This window comes from Chironomus tepperi, unplaced genomic scaffold (genome assembly GCF_022539635.2).
Source record: "Chironomus tepperi strain 1889 unplaced genomic scaffold, CSIRO-AGI_Ctep_v1 contig_309, whole genome shotgun sequence".
In the NCBI taxonomy this organism is placed as follows: domain Eukaryota; kingdom Metazoa; phylum Arthropoda; class Insecta; order Diptera; family Chironomidae; genus Chironomus; species Chironomus tepperi.
The window spans coordinates 1,815,093-1,831,367 of record NW_027226431.1 but is presented as its reverse complement, the minus strand read 5'-3'; the positions used below and the strand labels follow the sequence as shown (position 1 = coordinate 1,831,367).

General features: G+C 31.1%; 3 protein-coding genes and 1 long non-coding RNA gene across 4 annotated transcripts in view; 2 read left to right on the top strand and 2 right to left on the bottom strand.

Annotated features, from left to right (window-relative positions):
• Positions 1 to 221: 221 nt before the first annotated feature.
• On the bottom strand, positions 222 to 1,465 carry Chmp1 (charged multivesicular body protein 1). The gene is made up of 4 exons (XM_070643065.1): positions 1,296 to 1,465; positions 1,173 to 1,225; positions 952 to 1,112; positions 222 to 877 (listed from the first exon to the last, which is right to left on the bottom strand). The coding sequence occupies exons 1-4, from the start codon at positions 1,315 to 1,317 to the stop codon at positions 505 to 507; spliced, it is 609 nt and encodes a 202-aa protein (XP_070499166.1). The 5' UTR covers positions 1,318 to 1,465; the 3' UTR covers positions 222 to 504.
• A 411-nt stretch (positions 1,466 to 1,876) lies between these two features.
• Positions 1,877 to 2,747, top strand: LOC139092772 (zip homologous protein 3-like). Its single transcript, XM_070643306.1, has 2 exons — positions 1,877 to 2,010; positions 2,066 to 2,747. The coding sequence occupies exons 1-2, from the start codon at positions 1,877 to 1,879 to the stop codon at positions 2,745 to 2,747; spliced, it is 816 nt and encodes a 271-aa protein (XP_070499407.1).
• A 955-nt stretch (positions 2,748 to 3,702) lies between these two features.
• dally (division abnormally delayed protein) overlaps positions 3,703 to 16,275 on the top strand; it is an 83,823-nt gene continuing 71,250 nt past the window's right edge. The window contains exon 1 of the mRNA XM_070643154.1: positions 3,703 to 4,617. Coding sequence (XP_070499255.1) covers positions 4,437 to 4,617 — 181 coding nt within the window. The 5' untranslated portion in view covers positions 3,703 to 4,436. The remainder of the gene's footprint in view (positions 4,618 to 16,275) is intronic.
• On the bottom strand, positions 4,444 to 4,965 carry LOC139092650 (uncharacterized). Its single transcript, XR_011544612.1, has 2 exons — positions 4,807 to 4,965; positions 4,444 to 4,605 (listed from the first exon to the last, which is right to left on the bottom strand). It is a non-coding gene; the product is annotated as an uncharacterized lncRNA (long non-coding RNA).

Sequence of the window (16,275 nt, the reverse complement as noted above, 5' to 3'; positions counted from 1 at the left end):
CCTAAAAAACAAGAATACATTCAACGAAATTAGGAAAATGTATCCAAAATATGACTTCAAAGACGCTTGGTCATCAAATTATGAGTTTCTCATGAAAATTATTGGACAATTGAAGGAAAATGAGGAAATAATCCGAAAACTTGAAGATGCATTCGAGTCCAGCATTTAAGTTCCAATTCACAATAATGCTTTACATCAATAAACTATTAAGACACATCCAGTTATTATAATGACAAAAGTACTAGTCTGTTTTTATTATTAAGCATAATATATATCATGTACTGAATGTGAATAAAAAAATATGAATATTAAATTAAATTCTTAGCTTTTTTTGGATGTTTTTAACACAAAAACTTTGTTCACTAGAACGTAATTTATGAAACATTTAGTTAACAATATTAATCGATATTTCTAATCGAAGCTGTATTCAACTGTAGCTTTATAACTTTTGTTTATGAAATATCATTGTGAGAAAGTAATCAAAATATATACAGGCATGCAGGTTTATTCAGTTTGCCGTAATTTGGCAAGTCTTGCGGTAAGCTCGTCTTGTTCTGCCGATGCTTGAACTGTTGATCCAATTGTTGAAGCTGGATTTGATGGCAATTCCATGTTTAGCTCCAAACCAGCTTCATCAGCAACTTTGAGCATTAAGGCATCAACATCATTTTGAGGAATACTTGTTGTAACAGTCGAGGACATTGTATTTTCCATGACATTACTTTGAACATCCAAATCCTCGAATTGCTGCTCAAATCTATCCATAAGACCACTAATTTTCTCTAAATTCATTCCTTTCATTGCTGCATCCATTGCCTTTACCACTCCAGCCATACTGTTTGTGACTTTTCTTGTTGTTAATGCTGTTTGCACGCGACTGAAAACATATAATAATTAGTATCAGATTGTATGTTCATGACGTCATACACGAATGGATTATGAGTCATTTACCTCGCAACTGCGTCTACTCTTGCACTCATTCTTAAATAATTAAGTGATTGATTTTTTTGTCTAATTGCATTCTCAGCATGTATTCTAGCCACTTCTGCGTTTCCTTTCTGGATGGCTTTCTTTGTTTTCGCAATTTCCAGCTTCTCTTCCTTTTCGCATTTCTAAAAAAATATAAAGATCCAGTTGTGATGCTAATTAATTGAAAAACTTGTATAAAATACCTTCGCTGATCTCTCGAGATCTTTTACTGCGAACTTTAGATTAAACAGATGCTCTAAAATTAAAGAAATTACGAATATAAAGAAAATATTCAAGGACGTTCAAAACAAATCAAAAATACTCACTTTCCATTGCGTTTACAGACATGTCGTTACCCAGTTTTGTAGTTTTTTTGAAGAACAGGCGATAGAAAAATGTAGAAAACTTTTAATCTTGTTAGAAGTGGTGTAATTTACGGAAAATTTCCAATTTATTTACGGTGACTAATTCTGTTTTTCTTTTTTTTCTTCTTCGAAATTCGAACTCGAAAATTTGAATTTTTTGTTACGGTTATTATATGTTTAAAAAAAATTAAATCATTAATATTTTCATTTTATTTTCTACTAAGGAAAACTTTTTAATAAATTTAAAAAAGTTATTCTAATAGTCAGTTGTATACAGGAGATTTGATTTTAAGTTTTGCAACGGAATAAATTCAAATTTAAATCGACTTGAAGTTGGCTGCAGTTTGTTTACAATTGATTACTAGATTAATCATGAAAAAAATTTAAATACGATTTTTATAGTTTTCAAGAGCGAGTTAATTAACAAAAACCACGCGTTAACTAAATAAAAGATCTAGAAATCTATAAAATACAAGTGATTATTATTAAAAGTTCGATAAAATTGTTAAAATAGTGCTTAAAGCTAATGGTGCAATTAAATTATGACAAAAACGTGTTTTGTATGCTGTAATCAATGTTTTGAATCAAATGCCGATGTTCAGCACAAGTTTTATGTGACAAATTGCTATCATGTGTTCTGTGCTGGATGTTTGACGAATAACAGGAGTATCTGCAAGTATGAATATCCAAATCTAGCTTAATTATATCACTAATTGCTCTTGGTTCTTTAGTGTTTGTAATAAAAGATGTAAGATCCTTCCGATTGACGAAAATCTACCAAAAGAAGTTAAGATATATTTTGAACCAAATTCACATCGTCAACTTTTAAGCACAACAGTAAAGGTACACGAATTTCAACAGACACAAGTAAAGAACTATGTTGAACGACATTATTCATCTCGTAAAAAATATTATCAGTTGAAACAGCAAATGTTACAGTTAGTTAATTATAGAAAGCAAGCATTGGAAAATGCTAAACGTGAAAAAGCAATAATGGAAAAATTAAAGGAAGCTTATAGAACGAATGTTATATCGCCGGATCTATTTCAAATGCGATCACAAGCTGCATCACCTCAAGGACTTAAAACTCCACAAGACATCGAAAATACACCACGAAATACAATGGTAACATCAACACCTAATTCCTTGTCATCATCAACATCAATGATTTTTCAAAAAAAAGGTGATCAAGGATCTCATACTCAAGAACTTCGTCATAATTTGACTCTGTCAAATCTTAATCGAGATTCTCAAATGAGAGGGACACAACGAAGATCATCTGGCCAAAAAGATGTTATTAATGATGCTAGAAAGGGATTGATTGCAAGTGCTTTACGGGACATGAATCAACTGACACAGACTAAAAAGCAAGTAAAAGATTCTCAACGTCAAATGACGAGATTTATGATTTAGATTTTTAAATATTTTGTGAATGTGAAACTGCAGCATTGATTGATGATTTTGTAAATCTCGTGATATGTGAATTAAATATTATATTAATATATCACATTGTGATTATTTAGAATTTAACTATAATGAAATATTAAATTATTATATTTTAATTAATTATCTGATATAACTGGAATGTTTTGTGAGTTTCGAAATGCATTAAAATGGCACAAAATATTTAAAAATTTAACGGACAATAGAAATTTGAAATTCTTATCAAAAAATGCAAAATAATTTGTAACGGTTATGAAATATTTTAAATTTCTAACGGCCAAAAAATATTTGAAATATTTCACTGCCAAAAATTCAAAAATTTGAATTTTTAACGAACTTTTGTTTATTTACAAAGTAAGAATTGAAAGGCTTAACATTATTTTCAATTGTTCTATGGAGATGCCCAGCACAAAAACTAATTTAAAAAATTCGGTTAAAAATAAGCATACAAATTTATGAATTTAAAGGATTTTATAATTATTACTAACTTGATACCAAGTTATATGAATTAATATCAGTTAATTACAATGTAATGTGTTAATTTTAGATTAAATCATAATGATTTATTAAAGATATTGGAAATTTCAGTATTTTTACATCTGATTATTCCAATATTGCTTATGCTTATAAGCATTAAAATGCATTATGTTAAGAACATGTAATTGCGAAAGTCAAATAAATCAATAACTATAAATTTCAATTTTGATACCTGATATAAAGCACTAAAATCAAGTGCCATTAACACATCCTACAAGGTGCAAAGAGACATTATCTAAAATAATTCAAAAATCGTACCTGAGAGAGCATCAACAAATCACTCGACTATCCAAAAATTCAATTCCTCTCTCATATCTCTCCGCGATTCTCTCACCGATTCCTTCAATAACTTTTTATGAATCTTTTTTGCATTTCGTTTTTAAGTCTCGTAAGCATAAGATGTGAATTAAATTTCGAATCAAATGCAGTGAATATCCAGTTAGTTGAGCCGATACTGATGATAATAACAGAAGTAAATAATTCAAATGCAATAAAAAAATAAATCACATGGATACAAGTGCAGTTTCAAACATTTTTCTTTATTTAATTTTTCGTTAATTTTTCACACATTTAATGTGCGATAAGAGGAAATAAGAAAGAAAAATAAAGAAAAAAAAAATTATTTTTGCGTCAGAGTCTCGAGCAAAAAAAAAAAGAAAAGAATAAGAAAATAGGAAAAATCAAAGAGAAGAAAAAATTTTCCGAGCTTGAAAAGTTCAAGTGCTTATTACATTATTAATAAATGGAAAGAAAAAGAGATATATAGGAATGTGTTAATTTTACATCAAATAACGATGTCGATTGCAAATTAAAATTAATAATAAGAAGAAATTAAAAAAATTATCGTCCAAGACGAGACTAATGAAAAATAAATAAAGTATAATAAAAAAAGGTATTGACGGACAGAAGTGCTGTAAAGAAAAAATTAATTCTTGTGGATATATAGGAACAGTCATATATATACATATCCAATAAACCGCTTAAAATAATTTATAAGTGTACCATCATTAAAACGGACGTGTCGTGTAGCTATAAAAGAAATTAATAAAAAAGTAAAAAAATAGAAAGCAAAGCTCTGAAGTGAATTTAAGTTATAAGTGAGAATATATAAAGTATAGCACAATGAAAATGAAATTAGGCATTACTTGGTGTTATTTATTATTCATGTTAATTAATCACAAAAATAGTTATTATGTTAGTGCAAAGAGTGTAGAGACACAAAATCTCGCCAGCTGTCAAGAGCATGTTGGTGAATTTTTCAAGTCCTTCCTCAACATAACAATCGAGCCGTCTGAGAAAGTCGGTAAGTGTTAAAAAAAAATTATTCCTTATTTTTTTTGTTATGGTTTATGAAGATTGTTCAGTATAAAACCGTGTGTTATGTTCAGCACGGACTCTTATCAGCGATAAAAAAAAAATTGTATTTTAGTACCATGTTATTGTGTGTACGAGACTATCGCACTACAATCCATCATAAAAAAAATTTACATACCTTTTCGTACGTTGTTAAAGTTCCAGTGATTTTTTTTTACTCTTACTCAAAAAATAGCAATCACGAACCTTACACCTGTATTTAGCGGGTTTGCTATCTTCGTCTGTATCTTATGAATGAGAATTTTATGATTTGCAAAAGCGCATTTTATTTAAAAATTTAACGGCTGAAAAAAATTTGAATATTTTCAAAAATTCATTTTTAAAAAATAATGGTCAAAATAAATTTGAAAATTCTTAAATATTCAAAAATAAAATATTTTAAAAATTAACGGTCATAAAATTTTTAAAAATCAACGGTTAAAAAATATTCGAAAAATATCAAAAAAAATTGATTTTTTGGAAATTGAGCAACGAATCAAAGTCTAGAATTTCTCCACCAGACAATGTGCAGGAACTAACAACCTAATCCAATCCAACAAAACACGCTAATAAAAGGCATTGGTCTCTTTATTTTCATATTGACACGACTTTTGTGATTGACTCTTATCTCATATTTATTATTGTATTATATATTCTGTTATTTTTTTTTGTGGTATATCCAGTATGTCTGTGGTGTACTAACCTTCTTTTTATTATTATTTATTTCCATTTTTTATACCTTTCTCGTGCACATAGTAATATATTGTAACTAAAATTCATTCTTAATTTTTGTTTTATACCTTTTCTTGCGATGTTCCTGTCTCACTCGCTCGTATCAACATTTTTTTACATGACTTGCTTATCAGTTAAACATCATACATTATAAGCACGAATGAAATATAGCTTGGCAATGTGTTAAAATAATTTATTTATCGGAAATCCAAGCTGTGAAAACTTTTGTTGAGTGGGTTTGGGTTGGATTGAAGGTATAGCTTGTTGTTGTTGGAGATTCTATGGTCAAATTAGGATAGGATGATGGTCAGAATATCAATACCTCAACTAGGCAGCTTCTTAAACATCAAAATTGCAAAACTTCACGCCATTCCATTTAAGAACCATACTTATCAGCTTGAATGTTAGGGATATCCCCTCATATCCATCATTACATCCACAAAAGCACCAAAAAATTAACATAATTTAATCCTTGTTAATATCACATCTGTTAATAATTGTACAGTGGTTATTTTGACGAGATAATGACAAGCTTAAAACTGTCCAGTAATCAATGTTCAAATTTCATTTTTTTAACCACAAAGCTTGCACTGACACCTCAATTTAAAAATTGTCATAATGCTGTAATTAATATTTGCAATAAAATAAAAGCACTGCGAAATTCTTGTGACTTCATTCCACCTTTTATAAAAATAAAAAGTCATCAATATTTTTATCAAAGTAGGCGCACCTTGAGAACTTTTAGTTATGTCTTGAGAATGAATTTTTGAATCGATGTTGTTGGCGCTTATCAATAAAGCCCAAAACTTTATTGATTACATTTTCGTAATAGAACATAAACAACAAGGCACTGTATTTGCTTTTTGTGTCATTTCTATGGATGTCAGGGATGTGGTTTGGATGGGTAAAGGGTAGGAAAGGGGTGTGCAATTAAGTTTGATCAGATCCTTACTTTTCTTCACTTACTGAGGAACTGTGATCCACTGCATCTCTTAGTTGACGTCTGATGCTGGTTCTATATCTGAGTATATTCTACCAACCGCCTATACCAAGTGAAACATTGTCTCAATCAACAGCTTCTTCCAAGAGTTAGTGATGAGGTTCGATTCTCTATTTAGGTCGAGAATTCACAAAACTCTGCTCATTTTGAGTTGGAGATCCATAACAAGATCTAAAAGCCTTAAAAATATGGACATCTCTTTAGATATAATTGACATTAGGGACGGTTCTCGAAACAAGAGAGGATTCTGGGGTCAAAAATCCTTCCATTTGGAAAAAAAATCATCAATTTGATAGATTTTTTCGAGACAAAATTCCCGATGTAGCTATTAACACCTACTAGGCTCCCCTGACCATCAAGACATTCCTCCCATCCATACCAAACCACCTCAAACTCTCAAAAATATAGCCCAGTTCCTCCTATCAATATAAATATTTATCAAAAAATACTTTACATCGATTTTTTCAACGACACTTTTCCTTTCTTTCATCATAACTTCTTGCTACCTTCAATATTGTCGTCGTCGTCGTCGTCGTTTGTCATTAAATAGACAAACACTTTACTTTCTTTAGGGTTTTTGTTTCGACTTCATTGTAAATTTTTCATGAGCTTATTAAAAATATATGATTACGAATAATAATAAAAGATTCTAAGAAATGAAGGCAGTCAGTGCACTTGATACATTTCAAAACATTACGATTCAGAGTCGAGAGACACTTGCCATTTGGGAGCAGTTAAAAGAAAAAAAAATAAGAAAGACAAAAGAGAAATGAGCAATAACAATAAACATAAAGGAGTGTGAAGGGGAAGAAGACTATAAGCATAGATAAAGGAGACGAGATCACACATACATGTATGAATTTTTTAGCAGGTAGATTTGCACTTCTTCACGTGATCAATATCGAGACATTGAGAATTTTCTTCGGTTTCTTACGAAAATACCATATAATATTTGTGAATTACTTTTTTGACTCATAACGACGGCTCCCATCTTTTTTGGAATATATGCACATTCATTCTTGAATTATACTTTTTCCATGGAATTGAAAACAATGGCATCAAAAAGAAGTAACGTTGCACAATAGAGGCGAATGAATGAGTTAAGAGGGAACCAATATGAAACAATATATGGATTAAGCAAGTTTTAAGTACCATTCAAAAAAAGTATTGAGTGTGATTTGCATTTTATGGCGCATTGTTAAGATTTATTGATGTTGAGAATGGCTTAGTTTGTCGATTAAGGGTGTGATTCTAACCTTAAATATTGAGATTTCTTTTTAGTTTGAAATTATAACCTCAAATCTGCAATGAGTGGTGAGTAAAGAATGAAATGCTAATATGGCGCCGTTGTGGTGTTAATAGATGTTCACATGACTAATATGCATTTAGATCCATAAGAATCATTTTCAATTCTAACCTCAAATTCCAAAAGTTTCAATTCTAACCTCAAACTCCAAAGTTTGAATTCTAACCTAAAATTCCAAAAGTTATAATTCTAAACTCAAAATTTGAACATTTTCATAGATTTGTAATTCATTCTTCGAATTCTAACCTCAAAAAACTTCCAAAAACCCTATAACCTCAAATATAGGATTTTCAATTTCGAGACTCAATACATTTAGATCTCGCGATTAAAACCCCAGATCCCTCAACAATCTTTCCAATCCATTCAAAATACCTCAATCATTCATCAAAACTTTGAAATTCTAACCTCAAAAAATCAAAAAATTTTCTACATGGCGTCTGAAACAACAATTACGGCGCTAAAGACGATGTAGCTTCTCTGGAAAAAAAAGTGTATAAACAAACAATTCTTATGAAACTGCAGATATCAAACAACTGTTATCTTTAAGATAACTAACGTCAATTTCTCGCAAATTTGCACTCATCGTCACATCGTTTAAACAAAGAACATTCTTAGATAACTTGGGACGTTTCAGAGGCGTAATAATTCGCACATATTCGAAACACACAAAATAAGCTCACGATTGATTTGCTGACTAGCAATAATTAAATTGCATAATAATATTTTTCACACGTGTTTTTGAAAAATGGAAAGTGTAATCATACTTGTTGATGAATGATATTGAAAGTTTTGTGTATTAGATAAAATTTATAGAGGCCGTGAAAAAAAGTTTGTTGATTATTATTTTATGAGGCTCTGTTGAAAGATTGTCGACATTTTTTAGTCCAAAATTAGAGACGATTGAAATCGGAATTCTTGTGAAGTTTTGAGTGCTTTATCAAATGTTTCAAAATGTTATCGATTGATTTATTTTTATAGAAAAAGCTGGTTTAATGAACTGTACAGATGTTAGGGATTGGTTGGGAATTATGAATCTGAGCAATTAGGATTTTAAAAATTGCTGACTGTCATGATATTGCAGAAGCCATGATTTAATTATACTTTAAATTGTGGTGTCGGAGTAAAATGGAATCTAAAGTATCGAGTGATATGTAGGTGAATCTGCCAGTTTAGAAGTAAGGTCTCTGTGGCCGAGTGTTTGGGACAACAGACTGGATATCTAATACTTTCTCTTTCATAAAGATGTGGGTTCGATTCCCACCAGAGGCAAATCTATCAATCATTATATAAAGTGTTGTAGATATGACGCAATATGCTTACGGAATTACTACTATATTAGGTAAGCAGAATATGATTGGTAAAAATGCTGCTGAATAGAATCAACGACAATTTAGAATTGTCCAAAAAGGAATGGTCCAAAAAGCAATGCTGACGTCACGGTGCGATCAGGGCAATCTCGCGTTTAATACGACGACCTATCGCTGTCGTATCGAATACGCTGTGGTTTTCGGGGATACATATTTGATTTCAAAATATTGCTCATAATGTATTACTCATAAAACTCCCAAATTCATCTTTTTACATCAAATTAAGCAATTAATACACGAATAAAATCAAGTATGACACCAAACCCCTTTAAGTCTAACAAGTTGACTACGATTGTTTTTAAAAATTTTGATTTTAATTACCTGACCTTAGGTAACAGTATTGAGTGTAGTTAAAATAAATTAGAATTGCGAGTCAATTGTAAACATCGCTACTAGTAGATTTCCATTATAGTATAGATTATTGACTCATCAATTAATTGATATCAACATCACGTCCTTAGTAACTCGGAGATGCTTGTGATGACGTTGGTTAGGGTTTTCCAGAATGTTTTCTGTTTAGCAGAGATTGGAGTCAACTTGAATCTTTATAATAGAGATGAATTGAATTTTTTACACAAAATTCGAGTTTTATCTGAAACTTACAAGACTACAGTCCCAGCTGTCTTTCGATTGCTAATCATTTGTGTACTTAAAGAGTAGCTAAAGACTCTAAATACAATAACAGTAGCTGTATCTCAAAACATTGTACAAACACAAAGTCAAGTGTTCAAATCTAAGAATTTTCTTGGTATTTTCTAATAACTTAGACTACAACATGCTTAATTAAAGATTTATAAGATTCCTACAAATTAAAGGCTATACAACAATTAGCCTAATTTTTCCTAGTACTCATTATTTCTATTATTTCTCAAGCAGATTACTTTCCTCAATATCAATAAAATATGCTAAGAGGATTCTCCCGAAAATTAATGTACAAAAATTCATTAAGTAGCTTGACATAAATTATTGAATTAAGTTCCGTAAAATTAACTTAAGAGACAAAATGAAGCAATAAACATATCAAGTGCTGACATTAGCTAATGCGCCAGGGAGAGAATGAATGAGAAATAAAATATAAAGAATTAAAAAAATACAACAACAACAATGAAAGAATCAAAGTGTTCGCATTTAAGTGGGTGGCAAGCTCCGAGTAATATTTTTTTTATATACATCGGTTCTTTTTTAACTCATCTTTTTTTCGTCGTCGTTATTGTTTTTCAATATTTCTCATCTCTCATGAACGAAAATAATCACACAAAAAAATATCTGTGAGTGTGTATTTACATCGGCTCGATTAATCAGGAAGAAGTAAGAGGCGAACAGCATTAAAAATCCCCCATCAATATAATATTGAAATTTCATGTCTCAAAATCTCTCTCTCTCTCTCACTCATTTTTTTATTGTTACTATTTTCCCATCTTTCACCGACTTGACATGCCTTGTCTGAGTTGGCTGTCATGCTGCCGATGATGATGATGAAATCATCGAAAATAAAAAAGAGCCGAGACGACACATTTTGAGGTGTAACTTAACTTTTTTTGTCTGAAGAAATCTGGAGGATGAAAGTGAAACTGGCACAGCCGTGGTCAATTGTGAATTCTGGAGGCGCATTTGGTAATGCTTTGTGCAGTGGAGTTTTAAAATTGCATTTAAATGTTTAAAAAATAGCTCCAAGATTTTTGTAAGACTAGTTTAGCTCAGTAGAGCATTTGCCTGGTGCTCTGGTCAGGGATCCGACTGTTTTATTTTGAAATTATTTTAGAAAAGCGCACAAAACCACCGACATATTCAAGACTAGATTTGGATATTCCGTTTGAGACTAGATTTGTCTATTTTTGAAGGTTAAACCCAATTGGCTGTCACTAACCAAGTAAACGTAGCTTGTCCGAGTGAAACAAGCTGCAGTTAGTTGACTATGAACTATTTTGAGATATAATATTAGAAAAACTAGTTAAATTGCATCACAATAATGAAATTGCTCGCTCGGTCGCCGTGTTGACTACATTTGTGCATGTGAAGTTTGGTAATATAACTTGGCAGACAGATTGACGGACAAAAAGGCTTACAAAGTAAGAATAGTATATGAACACAAAAGTTATACCGAAGGACAGACAGACATTATATTGAGTAACTTGATTAACTCCTTAAAAATTATTTGAAATACTTCTAACAAGCTCGAATTTAAAGGAATGAAATCATTTCTGTTGGTTCATTAACACAAATGACACCAAAATAATTGCTTTTTTTCACCTCATCCATCATCATAATGTCGAGTTTTTCTTCTTATCACCCATATATATATGTATATACATATTTGCTGTGACTATTATATTTACTACTGTCACTAAAATTATGCATCATTCATTCATATCCATTTGTATAATTCTGTTATGTGTCTCTATGTATACACACATGTATGAGACGGTAAATTAAATGTGTGCAATAGACAGCCACGGGAAGTGGTTGAATATTCGTTTGAACTCATGCCAGTTGTAGATCTGATGCCAAGACACAAAATTGTATGAGAAATTTTACCTTATTTATTTATATATGTAACAATCCGTACTGCCCTCAAGTCCATTGGCATTAAGTCACTCAATTCTTCACACTTAGGAAATTTTCTTCTCAATTTTTTTTTCATTTCTTCGTCCGTAACGCAACCGACTCGTCTACGATGACTTTATGTATTTATAATATAGAAATTCTCGTTTTTTTGCGTGCTTTTATATATAAAAAATTTTTTACAGCCTTTTAATGTTTCACAGAAAGTAATCAATTAATTTCAATTGGAATTGTGGACAGCTTTTAGTTGAGTTTTATTAATGAAATGAAAAAGTCTCACAAAACAGAACTGAAAATGAAGAAGGAAAATAAATTATTTTCTATTAATAACAAAAAAAAGTAATTTCGTCATTTTCAGTCTGACTGACATTTTGCATTTATCGGTAGTTGTTCATGCAGGAAATGTTCTTTTTTTGTTGGGCTGATAGGAATTTGAGGTGCACTTTTAGAGTTGAATGAATTTTTGATGATGTTTTTTTGATAAAATTCTTGATAAAATTGATGACTTATTTTTTATATATTGTGGAAGTTCGGAATGTTGCAAGGCCTCGACACTCTTTAATATTAGCTCAGATAATTTAGCATATAGAATGGAATCAATTAAAATAAATTAGAGATGTTTGAACTTTACTTGATACTTGATTAAATTCTTTCGGAAACATCTTTCGCTATGCATTTCAATCATAATCTATACTGTCTGATGTCAAGAAGCATTTAAATAAATTAAGATTGTGTATCTTACCAATAAAGAGATAGGTCTGTGACTAGAAATTTGAGAAAGAGTGTCAGTCTAAGATTTAGGTCTTTGTGGAATAAGGTATGAGGTCAATAGTGAGCTGAACTATATTAAACAATCAGGGAACCTATTTAAGATGCTTAAATAATTTAAATTTGTATGAAAACCCGTCAATATTGACTGAACAGTGTTAAAGAGAGTAGTAAATGGCGGAGCTTATAGCAAATAGACAGATAGCAGGAATGATGAAAGGAGTAGAGTTAGCAAAATTAATATTACCTCCTGCATGCTGCAAAACTCCAGACTACTTCGAATTCTAAACAATAGCCCGTACAAGCCCTAGAAAAATCCCATCAAAACCAGATTTAATGTAAATTTTTTAATGCGATAGAAAAAATTGTGTGAAACAAGCATGCTTAATAAGAATTATTACAATATTTGTACGGTTTCTAGGAAATCAGATTAATTATTGAAAAACCTACACAGAATATAAATTATAAAATTTTTTCAAACGAATTATTATTGTAAAGCTATTACGTTGTATTATGGACGTCGTGTTGTCTGTAAAGTACAATAAATCGCTTTATTTTATTAATTAAAGGTGGACTATAATGAATATTGCTGTAAATTTGAATAAATTTAGAATATTGTTCCTGATTGCTGACAATTTCAAAATCGACATAACCAAATAGTTCCAATCAATAATTCATAAATCTCTCCAAAACTGCACCAATAAATGTCTTAATTTACAAGCAATTTACACATTGACACGGCATTAATAATGATAAAGATTAATCTTTAGGGTCAATCATCTTTTAATTGATGAATATCGCATAATAAATCTAATCCTTTGAGACAGCCCATAAATTTAAATTCATTACCATGAATATTGTTGACCTTCTTTAATACTTGCTGCCCAACATCGTTAATTTTAATCTCATTAGCAATTCTATGGGCGATTATTGAACGATTATGAAGGATGCCTGAATTCAACCATTTTTTTTATCCCGACATCCTGTATTGATTTTAATATTTAGCATGAATATCCTACTTGAAATTCAAGAGTTGAGTGCAGCACGAAGCCTGGTTGAATTTTGAACAATTTTCTTTGGAAAAACTTCAGATTTCACTCTTAAAAATCATATTTAGCTTAGCAATCGTATGGACAACATTTCAGTGTCTGCCAATCATGTCTCATGCCACAACACTAGCCTTTATAAAGCTCGATACCCCAGATTCCATTCTGATCCAACATCACTCTAAATACAGCAAAAAGTTGCGTAATAAAATAAAGATAAATATGCCTATTGAGATACATTAGATATACATGTCTAAAATCACTCAGATGTACCATTTTCACCGGCATGTTAATGGACAGTTCCTGTGAAAACGAACTTTTTTTTAGCGTAGCAATTGTAGCCTGAAAATTCAATTTATATATAAATTTATGGCTCCTTTTAAGGGATCAAGTGGAATGCAAATGACGTCTGATACTTCGAGGGATGTTACTTAATTCTTCTTTTTGATGACTGAGACGCATGTGGGATCGTTGTCGAACGTCTGAAGTAGGTCCTTTCTTTTGAAACCTTCTGGGATGTGGTTGAGAATTATTCATAGGGGAAAGATGAAGTTCTTCATAAAGAATGAAACTTTTAGTCCAGATTGTGGAAATCTGAGTGTTTGAAATATGTCCAAGCGAGTATAAATTTCAAATTTATTTTGACCGTTATAAACCGTAAAAGCTGCGACTTTATGTCTATTTAAAGTAAAATTTATAGGGTCGACTAACTTATAGGACCGGCTACTTTATAGGGTCGAATAATTTATACAGTCGACTACCTTATAGGGTCGACTACTTTATAGGGTCGACTACCTTGAAGGGTCGACAAATCTTACATAATCTCATAAATGCGAGTACGATTCACCCGTCTGCTGCATCACTGTTGAATGATCCATTTATTCATTTTTTCCACAAAAATCCATCTAAAATCTCCCTTGTCATTCTTACTGCAGTGCATTTTCTAGTATTAAAATAAAATGAAATCAAATTGAAGAGTGAGAAGAAAGAGCATGTGAAGCGGATCAAATGTAAGAACGAAATAAAATGTGAGGAGCGAGAAAATGCAAAAAAAAAAGAAGTAAGAAGTAAAATTGAAATATATATATAAATTTATATATATTTACGCGATTTTCTACTCTTCTTACACTTTCATGAAGTAACAGCAAGCAAGCAAGAAGGAGAGGAAAGCGATACAGTGAATTCTCGCGAGAAATGAATCAAAACAGTAACAACATTAGCATCAGCATTCCATTAGATTGTTAATGAAGAATGGAAATTCGATTCAGTATTTTATTATTATTATTATTATTATTATTATTATTCGTTCTTACATTCCTCAATGTGTGTTTTCATTATATATACATATTATTTGGTAACAGAGGCAATAACAGCAGCAGCAGCGAAATTTAAGATTCTCAACGACTTCCCTTTAGACTTATCGATCATCACTCTCGATGGTGTGTATAAGAATAAAGGAATAATAATGAAAATATTCAGCTCGTTAAATCTCTTTTTTGCACTGTGAAACTGAGTATTCTTTATTTTGGACTTATCGTCTTCGTCTCTTACAATTTCTTGGTCTTTATTCATTTGCCGCTCTCTTTTGCCTTTACTGTCCGTTTCATGTTATGTCCGTGTGCCCTGTGTGGGAACGAAACGAAAAGTGTACACATTTATATATATTGGAAGGTATGAAAATGTTACTATGGCATTAAAAGCAATCGTTCGAATATCGCTTATTGCTTATTCGCGCATACATTATGTACATCTTTCTAAAAAAGACTTTTTTTTGTTGCAAAGAATAAAATAATAAAAAAAGTACAGCGAATATCGTTGAAATACATGAGAGGAACAAAAAGAAGGAAAAATGAAAAGTTCAATTACGAATTCCTGTGTACAGTCGATGATGAACGAATTTTTGCACATTCCTTTGTGCCTCCGCTCTTTTTTTTTCGCAACACACACAAAAAAAAATCCTCATCCTCTCTCGATATTCCTTTCTGAATGCATTTTCATGTGGATGCATTGCAGTATATTCTCAATACGAGAATAAAATAAAACAAAAAAAAAAAAATTGCATTTTTTAACCATTCAGAAATAAATGTATTTTTTTAGCGCATTCCTAGAAGCAAATTTATGTTCTCACATATGTCATTTTGACTATATGATGACTTTGTGCATGCAGTTGTTCATACATTGATTTTTTTTGTCTCTCACTCACTCTCTCATTCCCTTTTGTATTGTACCTCAATTTCAGTTCGAATTCATCATAAAAATACTTTCAGCATGTGTAGATATTGGGTTGGATTGTACGTTAATGATGTCTATGATTTAAAAGCATGCTGTTTTTGAGACAGGTCCATGAAAATTTCAGTTTCAAACCTTCTGTGCCCTTTGCTCAATATTCAGCATTTTGACGACTTATTTACTTACTTTTATGGCCGTATAGATCAACTGATCCATGGCCTACCTCAGATAAAACTTGTTATATCGCCTGCTCTCATCTACCAATTGCCAATACCAAATGCAATACAGCATCATGACGACATTAATCCTTAAACTAGGCATACAACTTAGTCAAACAAAAATCTGTCTAGTCAGGATATAACCTAGAAATTGGTACAGATTTCCGAAAGGCATACAGCATAGAACAGACTAGAAATAGTACCCTAAATTGACGTACCTCTGCCGAAGGTCCAGATTTCATCAAATTCAACTTCTTACTAAATCCATGCCAGCTCGGCTTCGACTTGCCTTTTCCAAAAAATCTGGTCGTTCTACCTATCTTGTCAAATAAAAAGTCTATTTTTCGTCCTAAATTACCGGTCGGCAAACAAAATATGCA

What these genes read in the sequence shown, in the direction of transcription:
- LOC139092772 (XM_070643306.1), top strand. Translation starts at nt 1,877, where the DNA reads ATGACAAAAACGTGTTTTGTATGCTGTAATCAATGTTTTGAATCAAAT. An exon ending in AATAACAGGAGTATCTGCAA is followed by an intron (nt 2,011 to 2,065) that starts GTATGAATATCC and finishes TTGGTTCTTTAG; the next exon opens with TGTTTGTAATAAAAGATGTA.
- Chmp1 (XM_070643065.1), bottom strand. Translation starts at nt 1,317, where the DNA reads ATGTCTGTAAACGCAATGGAAA. An exon ending in GTCTGTAAACGCAATGGAAA is followed by an intron (nt 1,226 to 1,295) that starts GTGAGTATTTTT and finishes CTTTAATTTTAG; the next exon opens with AGCATCTGTTTAATCTAAAG. An exon ending in AGAGTAGACGCAGTTGCGAG is followed by an intron (nt 878 to 951) that starts GTAAATGACTCA and finishes ATATGTTTTCAG; the next exon opens with TCGCGTGCAAACAGCATTAA.